The following is a 15,783-nucleotide window of genomic DNA, read 5'->3' as shown; positions in this document are numbered from 1 at the left end:
ATTAGACTATAAGCTTCTTGAGAGCAGGAATTGTTTTTTGGCCTCTTTTTGCATTGTTAGGGCTTAGTACAGTGTCTGGCACATGGTTAATGCTTAACAAATGTTATTGATTCATCTCCTTGTTTATCTCAAATTTCAAATTCCCAGGTAAAATCCCATTTTTTCTACCTACCTCGATAATCATTCTCCTAAGAAAATGGAAGCTACCAAGGACTGAGTAGTACTGCCAGCTTTATTGTCATCTGTGTCATCCCAAACATCCCTAACAAGTGATCCCCTCTCTCTTTTTGACATTTCTCTTATCTACCATGTGGCTTTGAATTGTCATCATTCATTATGGGTCTCAAATCATTCTGGACTCTTGATATTCTTGGAGCCTGCTTGTGTGTCCAGGAATCCTAACCCAGTCTCATTCATCCCCACTCATACTTAACACAATTTCAGGTCTCTGAAAATATTGATTGTACTCTTTTATACAATAAATCTTGATTGCTCAGGAAAATTGTCTCTCTTCATTCCTCCTTCCCATTCTAACCTTCCAGATTCCAAGGGTGGCAAAAAAAAAATCTAAATTTATCTTAGTATTCTGTTGTACTAACAAGTCAGGCCAGCAGCTTTGGAGAACCAGTTTGTTATCTGTATGTGGTGGTGGTATTGTTGGCAAAGATATTGAAGTGGTTTGCCATTTCCTTCTACAAATGAGTAACTGAAGCAAACAGGGTTAAGTGCAAGTATCTGGGGCCAGATCTGAACTCAGGAAGATTCTCAGCCCAGTGCTCTATCCACTGTGCCATCTGGCTGCCCTATCTATCTGTAGTTCAGGTCAAACTTTCCCTCAAGAGTGCAGGACTTCATATTCATGTAACCGCCCCCCTCACTCTCTTCCCATCATCTTTGATGCTCACAGTTCCTATTTCTCTTTCACTTCTCCCCAGACACCACTCAGATAGCGCCGAAAATTTTAATTCCCATGACATCATTTCATCTAAAACTCCACATTTATGTGGAGTGCTATTATGTAAATTATGCACGTGTATCCAGGAGTTTATCCACTTGAGCCTTGGAGAGCCTGCTCTCCCTAAAGAAGAAGGGTCCAGCTCTTTCTCCAGTGAATCCCCACCATGTCACTTTCTTTTTGCAGCATAACATGTCCCCATTGTGTTTCCTTTAACTAGAGAGTTTACTTCCTGAGGGTAAGAATTATGTTTCATAGAGACACAGTACTTCTACACAACCAAAGAAAGCGTTCTCAGTAAATACTTGTTAATTAAATTGCCAACTCCAGCCCCTGAAACAGTCTGTCTTAGGTACTGTATCCCCTAATAGTAAGAGATTCCCAAAATGTCTTCCTCAAAACAACTCGGGGAACTTAATTGTGCCTCTATTTTACAGATTGGAAAACTAAAGCTCAGGCAGACGAATTGACTAATAAGTAGTTTCTTATTATTTTTTTGTTATTATTCCTCCCCTTCTGTCCCCAGGATTGACGACCTCCTTCAAGGATACAAAAGCTTCTCCGATTTCTTAGAACGACAAAAGAAACTACAGGAGAAAGAATTAGAGGAGGAACTGGCTAGGACAGAGTACCTGAGGCTGATGGGGAAGCTAAGCCGGGAAGAAGCAATTATACAGCGTCAGAACCTAATTAAGGAAAACAAGAAAAAAGCCATTCAGAAGAAAGAAATGGTGATGTACCTGGTTTCTCCTAACAGTTAAGGGCTGGCTAATGACTTTTCCCCCCTGATTTGCAGACAGTGAAACTAAGAAGTTGGTGGTGACTTTTACTAAAAGGGGGAAAAAAAACCTGATTTGTTTATTTCTATTTTGGTTCTTGGGAAGCCAAAACAATCTCATGGCATTTCAGGGAGTTAGGTGATGCAATGGATAGATTGCTGGGCCTGGGGTCAGGAAGAACTGACTCCAAATCTGGCCCCAGAAACTCACTAGCTTTTTGATCCTGGGCAAAACCTTTAACCTCTCTGTTTGTCTCAGTTTCCTCATCTGTAAAATAGGAATAATAGTAGCAGCTACCTTTCAGAGTGTGAGGATCAAAGAAGATAAGATTTGTTTTGTTTTGTTTTAATAAGCTTTTTATTTTCAAAATATATGCAAAGATAGTTTTCAACATTCACTTTTGTGAAACCTTGTGTTCCAAAATTTTTTCTCTCTTCCTTTCCCCTCACCCCCTCCCTTAGATAGTAAATAATCTAATATATGTTAAACACGTGCATTTCTTCTATACATATTTCCACAATTATCATGCTGCACAAGAAAAATCAGATCAAAAAGGAAAAAAATGAGAAAGAAAACAAAAAGCAGACAAACAACAAAAAAGGTGAAAATGCTATGTTGTGATCCATACTCAGTCCCCACAGTTCTCTCTCTGGGTGCAGAAGGCTTTCTCTCTCACAAGAGAGAACTGGCCTGAATCACCTCACTGTTGAAAAGAGCCATGTCCATCAGAAATGATCATCACATAATCTTGCTGCTGTGCACAATGTTCTGGACATTTTGCTCAAGCTAATGAACAACAATAAGAATAGGAAATTATGCAAATATGTAATATATTAATCAATAAATAAAATTACATAAAGCCAGGCACTGTGTTTAAGTACTTTTACAAATATTTTTGGACATGACTCTTTTTTGTTTCTGGTCCCTAGCTAGGTCACATTTGAACTATAATGTTCGATTTGGGGTACTACGTTTTGGGAAGGGTAGAGATAAGATGGAATAGGTGTCCAAGCAGGCAGCCAGCATGGAGCAGGTATGCAAAAATCATGCTTCATAAGAGACCCATACAAAGATCAACTGAAGAAACTAGTCCCATTTAACTCAAAGAGAAGCTTTAAGGACAGGTGGAATCTGGGATCAAAAATTAAGAATCTGATGGACTTCTCATGGAAGATCTTGCTTTGCAAGATCTCAGAGCACAGACTTCTGAGAAATGGAGTATAGTTGAAGAGAAATAGATTTCACTTCATCTAAGAACAACTGCCTATCAATCAAAGCCATCCAGCAATGCTTGCTAAATAGGTAGTAAGTTCTTCATCACTGAAAGTTAGAGAGGTTGTCAAGGCAGATTCCTATACCTAACCCCTCTAACTCTAAGATTCAGTGATTCTATTCAACTTGCACATGAGACCTCAGTGATTGTTAATGGATCTCTCTCTTTTAAATAAATAAGAAAGTAAAAATCATTTTTGAAGTATGTAAAAATTACTGAGTAAGTAGCTAACAAAATTGTGAAAAGTTCTGACAGTGACTGTTTCATTCATTTAGCAGACGTGTCAAATATTAGCATGCAATGGAATGTGGGAATAAAGTAGGTTTTGGAACATCCAAATTGGTTTATTTGCTTTTTTTATGATCTTCATCCAGGAATTTTGATTATTTCTTCTCCCCCCCACCACCACAATCAGTCAATCAATTATCCAATCAATCAGTCCACAAATGTCACTTCCAAAGAATATTGTATTTTTTTTCCAGAGAAAGACAGGCAGAAAGAAGGAGAGAAGGAGAGATAGACAGACAGGCAGTCGGGAAGGAAATGGGAGAGAGGGAGGGAGAGAGAGACTTTGTTTATTTGACTGTTAATGAGTAAGGAGATTGGGAGGAAACCATTGTATAAAAGGATTCTAGCAGTTTTCTTCTAGTAGCTCCAAATATGTTTAAAAGTTTTGAAAATAAAGGGCAAAATTTTCTTTAAGAACCCAGTTTTTTTTAAATAACTTTTTATTGACAGAACCCATGCCAGGGTAATTTTTTACAACATCCCTTGTACTCACTTCTGTTTCGATTTTTTCCCTCCCTCCCTGCACCTCTTCCCCCAGATGGCAAGCAGTCCTATACATGTTAAATAGGTTACAGTATATCCTAGATACAAAATATGTTTGCAGAACCGAACAGTTCTTTTGTTGCACAGGGAGAATTGGATTCAGAAGGTAAAAATAACCCGGGAAGAAAAACAAAAATGCAAATAATTCACATTCATTTCCCAGTGTTCTTTCTTTGGGTGTAGCTGCTTCTGTCCATCCTTGATCAATTGAAACTGAGTTAGGTCTCTTTGTCAAAGAAATTCACTTCCATCAGAATACATCCTCATACAGTATCGTTGTTGAAGTGTATAATTTAGATCTCCTGTTTCTGCTCATTTCACTTAGCATCAGTTCATGTAAGTCTCTCCAAGCCTCTCTCTATTCATCCTGCTGGTCATGTCTTACGAACAATAATATTCCATAACATTCATATACCACAATTTACTCAACCATTCTCCATTTGATGGACATCCTTTCATTTTCCAGCTTCTAGCCACTACAAACAGGGCTGCCACAAACATTTTGGCACATATAGGTCCCTTTCCCTTCTTTAGTATCTATTTGGGGTATAAGCCCAGTAGAAACACTGCTGGATCAAAGGGTATGCACAGTGTGATAACTTTTTGAGCACAGTTCCAAATTGCTCTCCAGAATGGCTGGATGAAAAGTGAAGAACCCACTTTTAAGGACTAGTTGGCTAGGTGGGGAAGGAGATAGAGCACTGGCCCTTGAGGCAGGACTGAGATCAAATCTGACCTCTAACACTTACTATCTGTGTGTTCCTGGACCAGTCACTTAACCCTAATTGCCTCACCAAAAAAAAAGAAGAATCCAGTTTTATTTTAAAGGCTCAGAAGATAAAGCAAATATTCTTTTTAAGAACACAGACATATGAGGGAAGGAGGAGGAGAAGAGAGCAGGGAGGAGGAAGAGAAAAGAACCTTGCAGAAATAATATGCAAAAAGCAAAAGAAAAACCAGAAAAACCCTCTCTGGGACCAATGATACCTACTGGCTTTCATCCATGATCATGGGCCTGTTGTGGGTAAAGTATTGTGCTAGGTGCTAAGGACCCAGAAACAATTAATAGACTGTCTTCTATAAAACCATCTGCACCAGTAGTTGGAATGCTGCCCTCAACGACCTTATGTTCTACTGAGGGATGCAGCTCAATACAGAAATAAAGTGTATTCAGATCCTTTGAGAAAGAAAAGAATAGGAACAATGACTAGGGTAGATGGGGGAGAGAAGAGGAAAGTTGGGGGTCAGGAATGGGGCTTGATGGAACCTAGGGCTTGACAACACTTGCAAAATGAAGATGGGAAGCCTTCCAGGTGTTACAGAGAGATCCCCGAATCTCTCTTCTTTCTTTGTTGAGGTATACTGCTTTGTCTTTATAGAACTGATTTTTGTTTTAGTTTTTGTTTTAGTTTTTGTTTTTTGCTTCATCAGTAGGTGTTGCCAACCAACAAAAGATGTAATTCCACTGCAAACTGCATAATCCGATACTCTAGTAAACTAATTCATTCCCTTTACTGCTTGTTGTTAGTCTACATATTGAGAACTTGGGTTTTTTTTTTTCCTAATCATCTTCCCTTCTGACTTCCTGTTGCCTGTCCTCTTTGGATTTGGGGGACTCTGTTGTCCCAGCTTCTGCTCCAACCTGCACAACCTCTCCATTTTTTTTACTATAATTTATCCATCCTGAATCTCCCTCCAGTCCTAGGTCGGATACCCAAAGTGAGTGCATTGTAGGTGTCTCAAACTCATTACATGTAAAAACAAATTTTCTCCAAACCTACCCCTCTTCCACAGTTCTGTAAAAGGTAATACTATCCTTCTAATAACCCAGAGTCACAACATTTGGGGTCATCCTACAATCCTCATTCTCCTTTGCCCCATATATCCAAAGAGTTGTCAAGTCTTATGGCTTTTATCTCCATGACATCCCTTGGATCTTTCCCCTTTTCACAGTTCATCCCATAATCACTCTGGTTAATGCATTCATTGGAGCATTATAATAACTCAAAATCACAGTCCCTGCTTCTGGTTTCTCTTTCCTCCAATCCATCCTTCACAATGCTGCCAAAGTGATATTCCTAAAACACTTATCAGACCATGTCATTCCCTGACTCTTTAAACTCTGCTTTAAATTTTTTTTTAATTTTTATTATAACTTTTATTTTCTGAAACATTCCATAATGTTCTTTTTTAGAATAAATTTTTATTTTCAAAATACATGCAGATAGTTTTCAACATTCACCCTTGTAAAAACCTTGTGTTCCAATTTTTCTCCCTCCCTTCTTGCCACCCCTTCTCCTTTTAAACAGCAAGTATCCAATATATATTAAACATGTGCACTTCTTTTATACATATTTCCACAATCATCATGCAACACAAGAAAAGTCAGATCCAAAAGGAAAAAATGAGAAAGAAAAAAAACAAGGAAACGACAACAAAAAGGTGAAAATACTATGTTATGATCCACATTCAGTCCCCACAACCCTCTCTGTAGATGTAGATGGCTCTCTCCATCAAAAATCTATTGCTTCCTATGATTTATAAGATCAAATACACACTCCTCTGTTATACCATTTATATTCTTTTAGAATTAGATCTAACCTACCTTTTCAGCCTTACTATACATTTCTCTATATATACTAAAAGGGGATGAGGGTATCAAACTCAAATAGAAACATGGTATATTAACTTGGAAAAGCAGAAATTAACATTATGTTGTACTGTATTTTAAGTTTTATTTTGTTAATCATGCCCCTATAACATTTTGACTTATTTTTCAACCCTTGGCTGGAAGTTTGGCATTAATTGGTTTTCCCTCTTCACTTTCTCCCCTAGCTCCAGGCCTTTGCACAAGCTGCCTCTCCATGACTGTACTAGAGTCCTTCCCCACTTCTGTCTCTCTTTTTTAAAAAATGATTTAATATTTTCCTCCAAATATATGTAAAAACAATTTTTATTTTTTTTTATTTTTCAACATTCTCTTTTATAAGATTTTGAGTTCAATGTTTTTCCTTCCTCTCTTCCCACCTCAAGATGGCTAACAATCTAATATAGGTTAAAAATGCATAATTGTATTAAACATATTTCACATTAGTCATGTTGTGAAAGAAGAATAAGAACAAAACGGAAAAAAACATGAGGAAAGAAAAAATGGAAACAGTATGCTTTGATCTGTATTCAGAATCCATAGTTCTTTCTCTGGATATGGATAGTATTTTTTCATCATGATCTTTTGGAATTGTCTTGGATCACTATATTGCTGAGAAGAGAAAAGTCAATCATCATTGATCATCACACGATGTTGCTGTACTGTTGTATAATGTTCCACTGTGTACAGCAGTCTCCTAGTTCTGCTCAGCATCTTCTCTCAGCATCAGTTCATGTAAGCCTTTACAGATTTTTCTGAAATTCTCCTGTTCACCAATTTTTATAGCACAATAGCATTCTAAGTAAAAACAATTTTTACAATTTTTTTTAAAATTTTGAATTCCAAATCTTACTTCATCACTTAAAACTTCTAGTTTCTTTCAGAGTTCACCTCAGTCATATAAAGTCTTTTGTGATCCTTTCCTCTTCCACTTTTCTTCAAAAATTACCATGTATTCACTTTGTATGTATCTTTTCTAAATTTATATATATATATATATCATGTCTCCCCTGTCAGAATCAAGAGCTCCTCAAAGAAAAGGACCATCCCATTTTTGTCTTTATATCTACATTATTTAGTAGAGTACTTGACACAGAGTAGCTTTTCATAAATGTTGATTGATTGATTGATTGATTGGGAGGGTTAAAAATACCCTAACTTTGGAATCAAAGGACTTGGAGCTGAATCCTGGTTTTGTTCTCATTCCCACTTTGAGCTTGGGGAAGTCATTTAACCCCTCCATGACTCAGTTTGACTTTCTGTAAAAGGGGAAGCTCCGACTGGATAATTTCTGTGTTCTCTTTTAGCTCTAACTTCGCTGATTTCACAAGTCATGTTGGTTGATTTTTCTTTTTTCTCATTTTTCTTCTTTCTCTCTCTTTCTCTCTTCTTCACATGGTGAGAAACAGATAGCAAAGCTGAAGATTGAGTACACAAAAAAGTGCCTTAAAGAAAAAAAGAAAAGGAAAAAAATTATTGAGCAAGTAACAGAGGGCCACAAAAATGTGAAGAATGTCCAAGAGAAGATGCTAAAAACCAAGCAGCGTTTAGGTACTAGGGGCCCAGACTGGGGGTGGGCGGGGCGCAAAAATCTTCAATATGGTGACCATAGAAGAAAAAAAGTGATTGGGGGGTGGAGGGGTGAGGGGATATCGTATCAGGGTGGGAAGAGGTAAAGCAAGAAAAATAACAAACTCACCTTCTGGTTTAGATAATCTTGTTTAGAGGAAAGAGTATTGGATTTGAAATTAGGGACCTGAGTTCAAATTCCAGCTTTGTAGTTTTGAGTAGGAACCCTCACCTCCATTTTATCTACCTCAGTTTATCTACCTGTAAAGTGGGAAAATTGGCATAGAAGATCTCTTAATATCCCTCCTAGATGTAAATGTATCATCCACTGAGTGAAGTTTCAGAATGAGACAGCAGCTGAGACATGGTTTTGAAGTCAGGAGTAGCCGGGAACCCATAAAGTGCAGAAATGAAGAGTCTGCCATGGGCCTTGTCTGTTTCACTGTTTGACATATCCCTGTCAGTGACGAGCTTCAATACTTAATTTGCTGAGTGACCCTGATCAAACCATAGGAAAAGGCGGGGGGAGGGAGGAGAAAGAAAGGGAAGAATGGAGATAAGGAAGGAAGAAGAAGAGAAAAAGGATGGGAGGAAAAGAAAGGAAGGAAAGAAGGAAGGAAGGGAAAGAGGAAAAGAGGGAGGGAGAGAAGGAGAGAGGGAGGGAAAAAAGGAGGAAGAAAGGGAGGGAGGGAGGGAAGAAGGAAGGAAGGAGAGAGAGGGAGGGAGGGAGAGGAAGGGAAGGAGGAAGAAAGAAAAGATTCTAATGAGAGAAGCCAGTGCACAAAAAAGAACTAAAAAGCAGAATGGAAGGATGGGAAAGAAATTGAGACACAATGCAGAAGCATTGTTTTGAAGTCCAGAAAATCAGAAATAGCCCCAGGACTAGCAAGCTCCCTCCACCCTCATCCCATAAAATGCAGACTCCTAGAGGAATTCACCAAAGAGAGAAAGCAACTGACCTGACAAAAGTATATTCCAGAGCAAGAAGGCCCCTAGCCATTAAGGAAAATTTCAAGATGAGGCAGCAGCTGAGGCATGGCTTTAAAGTCTGGAGTCAGGAGCATAATGGATGGGGGGAGTGATCCTTGTACTAACTACATTACATTTACTTATACAATATTCTGAACCATGGAAAAGTTATTTTCCCCCTAAGCCCAGGAAATGCTTCAGGAGATGAAGCAACTACATGAGCAGAAACTGGAGATTGACGATGAAGAGAACAAGAAAAAATGTGAACGGATCCACGAACTCCGAACAATTGAATCTCTTCCTGTGATAAAGGAACAATTTTTTGACTTTACCAGGGTAAGTCTGTCCAGAATGTCTCATATTCATACAGTGATATTTCTATTAATTGTAAAAGTTAATTCTATTTAATTCAACTAAATATTAAGTCCTTCTACTGTGCAAGATAAAATAAGAAGATAAAAATACTAGAGTCACCTTCCCCAAAGAATGTATATGGAAGGGAATGGAAACATGTATATATACCGCATATATAATATATAATATATATATAATCAAACATTGTAAGGTGAAAAGATCCAGACGAAGTACTCCAGCAGAATTTGAATGAAGAGGGACCACTCAGTGGTCTTTAGCTGCAGGGAATCCAAGGAGGTTTTAAGAAGGAAGTGATATCAGCAGCAGAAAGGCCTTAAAGGAAGATAAATATTTCAACAAGTGGAGATGAGGAAGAAATGTATTCCATGTCTGGTATGACCATGTGTGAAGGCAACAAAGGACAGAAAAATTTCAGGAATAGCTAAATGTCTAGAATGTAAAACACATTGAGGGTTTATTATGCAAAAATAATCTAGATTGAAAATTCAAATTAATGTGGTAGCACAAAACATTCTTCCTAATTTCTGGGTTCTGTGGCCAACAAGATGGAAGACTAGACCTTTTCTCTGCTGCTCGTTACCTCTTACCTCTCTCAAATAAGAACCATGTACAACAGGCAAAGCAATTGTAGCTATTTCCATAGGCTAAGACACTAAGAACTCTAATGAGGTAACAACTCGATGAACCCACAGCAGAAAAGGCTATTTTCTAATTTCATCACTCAGTCTTCCTCCCCTACTGACTCCCATAAGCAAGTAGGGTCTGACCCATTCAGCAATTCCCTTACTGCTGCTGCACTCTCTACAAGCTAATCCCACTCTTGCTCCTGCCCTTACCCCATCATTTGGTGCAACAAGCAACAGTTCTCAACTCTTCCCCCCAAAATGTGCAGAAATATGAGTGGGGGAATATAGGAAAGGGAGAGGCTTGTCTTGCCTTGGGTAATAGAGTGGCAACACACTGTGGTTGGCCAGAGAACTAAGAAACAGAGGGAAGTGGGACAAGTTGGCAATGTCTATGAGGGAACAGGGAAAGGGGATGTTCCAGCAAGCCTAAAGGAAAAGGAACTGGCATCCAGAATCAAAAGAGAGAAACTGATTGGGAAAAAAAATATCCCCATCACTGACAGGGATATATCAAATAGTGAAACAGACAAGGCCCATGGCAGACTCTTCATTTCTGCACTTTATGGGTTCCTGACTACTCCTGACTTCAAATAAAAATTAAAAAAAATTATTTCAAATAATAATTTGAAAGAAGAGAAGTTAAAAAAAATTATATGCCACAAGCAAATCATATTGAATTCAAATACAGCATAGAAACAACTTAAGAATTATAACTCTCTTTAGAAAAACATGACAAGTTAAAAAAAAAAAACTTGAACACTATAATGTAAGAAATAATATAGGAAAACTGTCCATAACTTCTGAACACAAAGCAAACAAAAGAATCGATAGATCACTCAGAGTGAGGGAGGGTTGCAAAGAAACCCTATACTGCAAACTTCAGTACACATAGTGGTTAAATTTAACAGTGTCAGTGATGAATAATAAACTCTGCAAGTGGTCAAGAGAAAGACCTTCATTACAGAGTATCCTAAAAGCATTAGTGCTTAAGCTATTTTTTAATTTTAACTTAATCTACTTAAAAAAATTAATATTACACCAAGACTTCTGGGAAACTATGTATAATGGAAAGGACTTTGAATAGTGCAAGACTATTCTGTCTTCACACAGTAGAGAATGAAATAATATATTTCAAAGAGCAAAAAGGAACTCAAGCTGGCCTTCACCTTTCCAGTCTTGCTCATACTTAATTCTGTTGAAGCAATCCAAGAACTACTATCTTAGATGTTTCTCACATACAATGTGCTATCTGCCCAATCCAGTCTTTTTCACTGACTGTACCCCATGTTTGGAACGCCCTTCTTCCTCATCGCCATCCCCAGGCTTCCTTCAGGTTTCAGCCAACTGCTTTTAGCAATCTTTCTTCCTCCCTATATTCCATTCCCCAAACTAGTGTCTTTCCTTTGAGATTATTCCTAATTTATCCTATATATAGTTTGTATGTACATAATTGTTTTAAGCTTAAGCTTAAATACTTGGCTACATACTGAGAAGATAAGACTCATTGAAAAAGACCTGGATGTTGGGAAAGATTGAAGGCAAAAGGAGAAGGTGGTAGAGGATGAGATGGATATATTGTATTATGGAAACAACAGGTGAATAACATGTGCTTGGACAGGCTTTGAGAGATGATGGAGGCTAGAAGGGCCTGGTGTGCTATGGTCCATGGGATCATGAAGAGTTGGAACCTACTTAATGAGTGAACAACAATGTAGTTGTTTGCTTGTAGTCTGCCATTTTAGAATGTAATTTCCTCAATGACATAGACTGTTTTTGCCTTTCTTCATATTCCCAGTGCTTAGCAAAGTACCTGGCATACAGTAAGGGCTTAATAAATGCTGTTGACTGACTGATTTTGGCTGTTCTAGTGTAGCTCTGAAGCAGAGATACTCACAATTGCCATTGAGTCAGACTGAAGAGGTTCAGGGTTGTGTCCCCAAATGATGAGGTTTGGCGCAAGGCAGGGAGTTGTAGGAACCCCTTTGGTCTGTGGAGAGGACATAAAGGAATTTACGAACCCGTAAAGCTAGACTGGCAAAAAGAAGTTTGTTATTGGCATTGAGAAATCAGCCTTTGCTAGAAAGACTGAATTCCTTGGTAACAAGATCCCAACAGAGGGATATAAAGTTTTTAGCAGAAAAATCCTATCCTAGCAGAGAAGATGAATAAGGTCCTGTTAGGGAAGTAGAAGAAAGAGAAAGAGGGAGTAACACTGAAGGAGAATATCATTTCAGCGGGCAGAGAGAGGGTTGCACCTGAGCAAACTAGGCCTTCTGCCAGGAGTGAGCCTCGAGTTGCCTCTTTTTATAATTGAAACCTTGGCTTCTAGCCCCTCTTGATGGGGACTGGGAGCAGTTTGAACTGGAATCAGAATAGAAAATCTTGAAATTGAATGAGTATCTCTGGGTTAATTTCCAGTTGGAATCTCCTGCTCTGGCCAAGTAGGCCACACAACTAGCCCCACATAGATAACAGAATGAAATCACTTTATCTTGATTCCCTAGGGTGGGTCTTTTAGGGTAGAGCTTAGTGTTCCCCCCCAAAGTCAGAGAGAAAGAGAGTTTCGGGGCTCCCCTTGTCAAAACCAGTAGACATATACTGATAACCTGTTTATATTTTTCAAGAGGGGTAAATCCACTTTCCCCATAATTTAACAAGAGACAAGAGTTTTTGGTTTTGGTTTTGGTTTTGGTTTTTAGGAGGAAATTTTGCTTTAAAAATAAAAATAGAAATAAAAATAAAAAGAAATCACCCAAAATAGAAAATTAAATCTTCTAGTTTCTGATTCAAAACTTAATTCATTTCAGCGTACACTAAATGCTTGATACATAGACATGTAAAGTGAAATAGCCCATGACCTCACAAGGACTAAAAAATTTGGTGGTCTGGTCACCAAATGGTTTGACTGATGTAGCTCATGGGTAATCTTAAACCTAATTCCCTTCCTTTGCTTCAACTCTATCCTGTTTTTCTTTCTTTGGTTTATCTGGGCCATATCACCATGCAATTTTGAACCTGGTTCAATTGTTCAAATCTTGATTTAATTTCCCCAATGTCTACATAGTCTCCATGGTAGATGTTGTCCAGATCTTGAAACTTTCTGCATCACGTCAGCTCCCTAGGAAAGACTCTTAGAATGGAGGTGACTGGTTGGTTATTTCTTGAAAAGGACCAAAATGACATCACTATGTTAAGTTGAGTTACAATGGCGCCGACTGTGGCTGATCAGACCAATATGAACTTGGATTGCTCTGCCACAAGTCGGACACAAATAGTCCCTTTGAGCATTTGGGGCAAATTCTCTAATTTTGCGCATCTCGCATTTTTTCTGAGCTAATTTAATTGTGTTTTGCTCATAGAGCACAGCACTTCCTCTGGTGAAGCTGCTGAGCCCGTTACAGAACTGCTTTCTACCTTTGGTGCTCACCTGATCCACCTAACACTCACCTGCAGCTCTAAGAAGAAGATGTCTGAGAGTCATGTTTAAGGAGTGCAGAAAGGGGATACCTCAGAGGTGCTCTCTTATAAAAGCTTAGTTTGCCTGGTCAGGAGCCAAGGCTCATCTGCTCATCTGCTTCCCTTCAAAATTGGATGTCTCACACTATATGTCAAGAGATTCAAAATGTTAAGGGCCATTTGAGCACTTGGGGTTGGGAGCCCAGAGTTGCCCAGTATTCCCAAAGTCTATTTAAGAGTCTCAGGAAGCATTCTCATGGATGGTGTTTCAGATTTTGGAAAAAGAACAATAGACTAGCATTTGTACTGATGTAATACGTTTGCATGAGAAGAGGGTTAATTGTGGGAGTCCAAAGTGAATCAGAAGAGGATACATTTGGAAAGCTACAAGGAGAACTATATTGTCTGTAATTCCACAAGATGGGAGTGAAGAGAAGAGATATTTAAAGAACTAGAAAATGTCCTAAGAGCTGGTCAGTTGCTGGAAGAAGATAGTAATTGCAGTGAGAACTTATTGGAGTAAGAATAGAAAGTGAAAGTGTGTGTGGAAAGGAGATATTTTGAGAATGAGTTTGAAGCACTCTTCTCCACTCTGTTTCTTGGATTTCCTCATATTGAGGGTATTTTCTTCATATACAATAGAATTGTTATATCCCCCACTTGTACTTTAACTCTCCCATTTCTTTTGATTATGTTATCTTCTGGCTATGTATCTCATAGTAATTGAGTCAACTCATCCTCCTTCCATTAAACTCACCTTGCTAGCATGCCTTGTGATCCAACCACTGCAAGTTCCTTTCTTGGATTTCCTCTGCTATGATTTCTAGATCTCCCTACTATTATCTTCCTTCATTGGAGTTACTTTAAAAAAAAACATATTCAGGGAGTTATTTCTTTATTTGTTTGTTTGTTTATTGCCCCAGTTCCATTTAAAACAATTTTTACATTTGTTTTTAAAACTTTTGAGTTCCAGATTCTCTCCCTTATCCTTACTCCCAACATCCCATTAAGAAACCACATGTGAAGTTATGCAAAACATTTTCATAAAAGTCATGTTGTGAAAGAAAACATAGATCTTCCACCCTAAAACATTTCTCAAGAAAAATAGTTAAAAAAGAGAAAGAGTATGCTTCAATCTGTATTCAGATACAACCAGTTCCTTCTCTGGGTATAGATAGGGTTTTTTCATCATAAATTCTTCAGAGGTTCATTGTACTGCCAAGAATAGCAAAGTCATTTACAGCTGATTATCCCAGAACATTGCTGTTACTTTGTATATAGTACATTTCACTTTGCTTGAGTTCATGGAAGACTTCTCAGGTTTTTTCTAAGAGTATCGTGCTTATCATTTCCCATAGAACAAAAGCATTCCATCATAATCACATACCATAAATTATTCAACCATTCCCCAGGTGAAGGGCACCCCTTCAATTTCCAGTTTTTGCCTTGAGAAAAGAACTGCTATAGTATTTTTATACATATAGGTCTTTTTTCTTTTGGAGTTACTCTTTAGGATGTGTTGGTGTATCTTTTAGCCAGTTTTTTCCCTTCTCTTTGAGTCAGTGCACACAGATGTGAGTACGGAATTTAAGAACCTTAACTGAATTTGGGAATTGGGGTCAGAGCAGACCTGAAGTTAAATGTGATGCCTTAGAGCTGATTTGTGATCTTTGAGGGATGTCCCTATTCCATACTATACATCTCATATAGCAACACAGTGATTTTGTGTCAAAAGCTATAAATTCAGATTCTTTTCCACACAACCTATCTACATTGTGGACTGCTGAGCTCTTTTTGGTTTTTGTTTCAGATGAAGATGGGTTGGGAGATGGGAACAGGACCAAACTTGATATGGTAAAACAAATATTACAAATAATACCCCGGAGGAGGCTTCTCCTCTACTTTATCACTTTGGTAGGAGGTGGGGATAGCAGCCTTTGTGAAACTGCTTTACTGATAAAGTATTGGTTCCAGATAACTCTGGACCAGTTACACTGCTTCACTAATAACAAGAACAAACTGGTGCCCCAACCCCTGTTCCTGGGCAAATGTAGCATCTCCCCTACCACCATTTTCTTACTATCTAATCTCTCACTTCCTGGACACAACTAGAATATACTGTTTTCTAGTCATTATCCCCAAACTAATTTTATTTATACCGGTTCATATCTTCATCACCTTTTATTTGACTATCTCAATTTATCATCCCTAATAACCTTCCTACCCCAGGCTCTTTCCTTCTCCAAACTATTCTCCACATAGCTGCCAAAGTTATATGAATGTTGATCAACTAGCCTCCAAAA

At 38.2% G+C, this 15,783-nt stretch overlaps 1 protein-coding gene across 1 annotated transcript in view; it reads left to right on the top strand.

Annotated features, from left to right (window-relative positions):
- Positions 1–15,783, top strand: part of CFAP99 (cilia and flagella associated protein 99) — a 165,860-nt gene that overhangs the window by 135,686 nt on the left and 14,391 nt on the right. The window contains exons 11-13 of the mRNA XM_051964330.1: positions 1,482–1,686; positions 7,895–8,036; positions 9,208–9,359. Of these exons, the coding sequence (XP_051820290.1) occupies positions 1,482–1,686; positions 7,895–8,036; positions 9,208–9,359 (499 nt within the window). The remainder of the gene's footprint in view (positions 1–1,481; positions 1,687–7,894; positions 8,037–9,207; positions 9,360–15,783) is intronic.

This window comes from Antechinus flavipes, chromosome 6, assembly GCF_016432865.1.
Source record: "Antechinus flavipes isolate AdamAnt ecotype Samford, QLD, Australia chromosome 6, AdamAnt_v2, whole genome shotgun sequence".
Lineage (NCBI taxonomy): Eukaryota > Metazoa > Chordata > Mammalia > Dasyuromorphia > Dasyuridae > Antechinus > Antechinus flavipes.
This window is presented reverse-complemented; position numbering and strand designations above follow the sequence as displayed.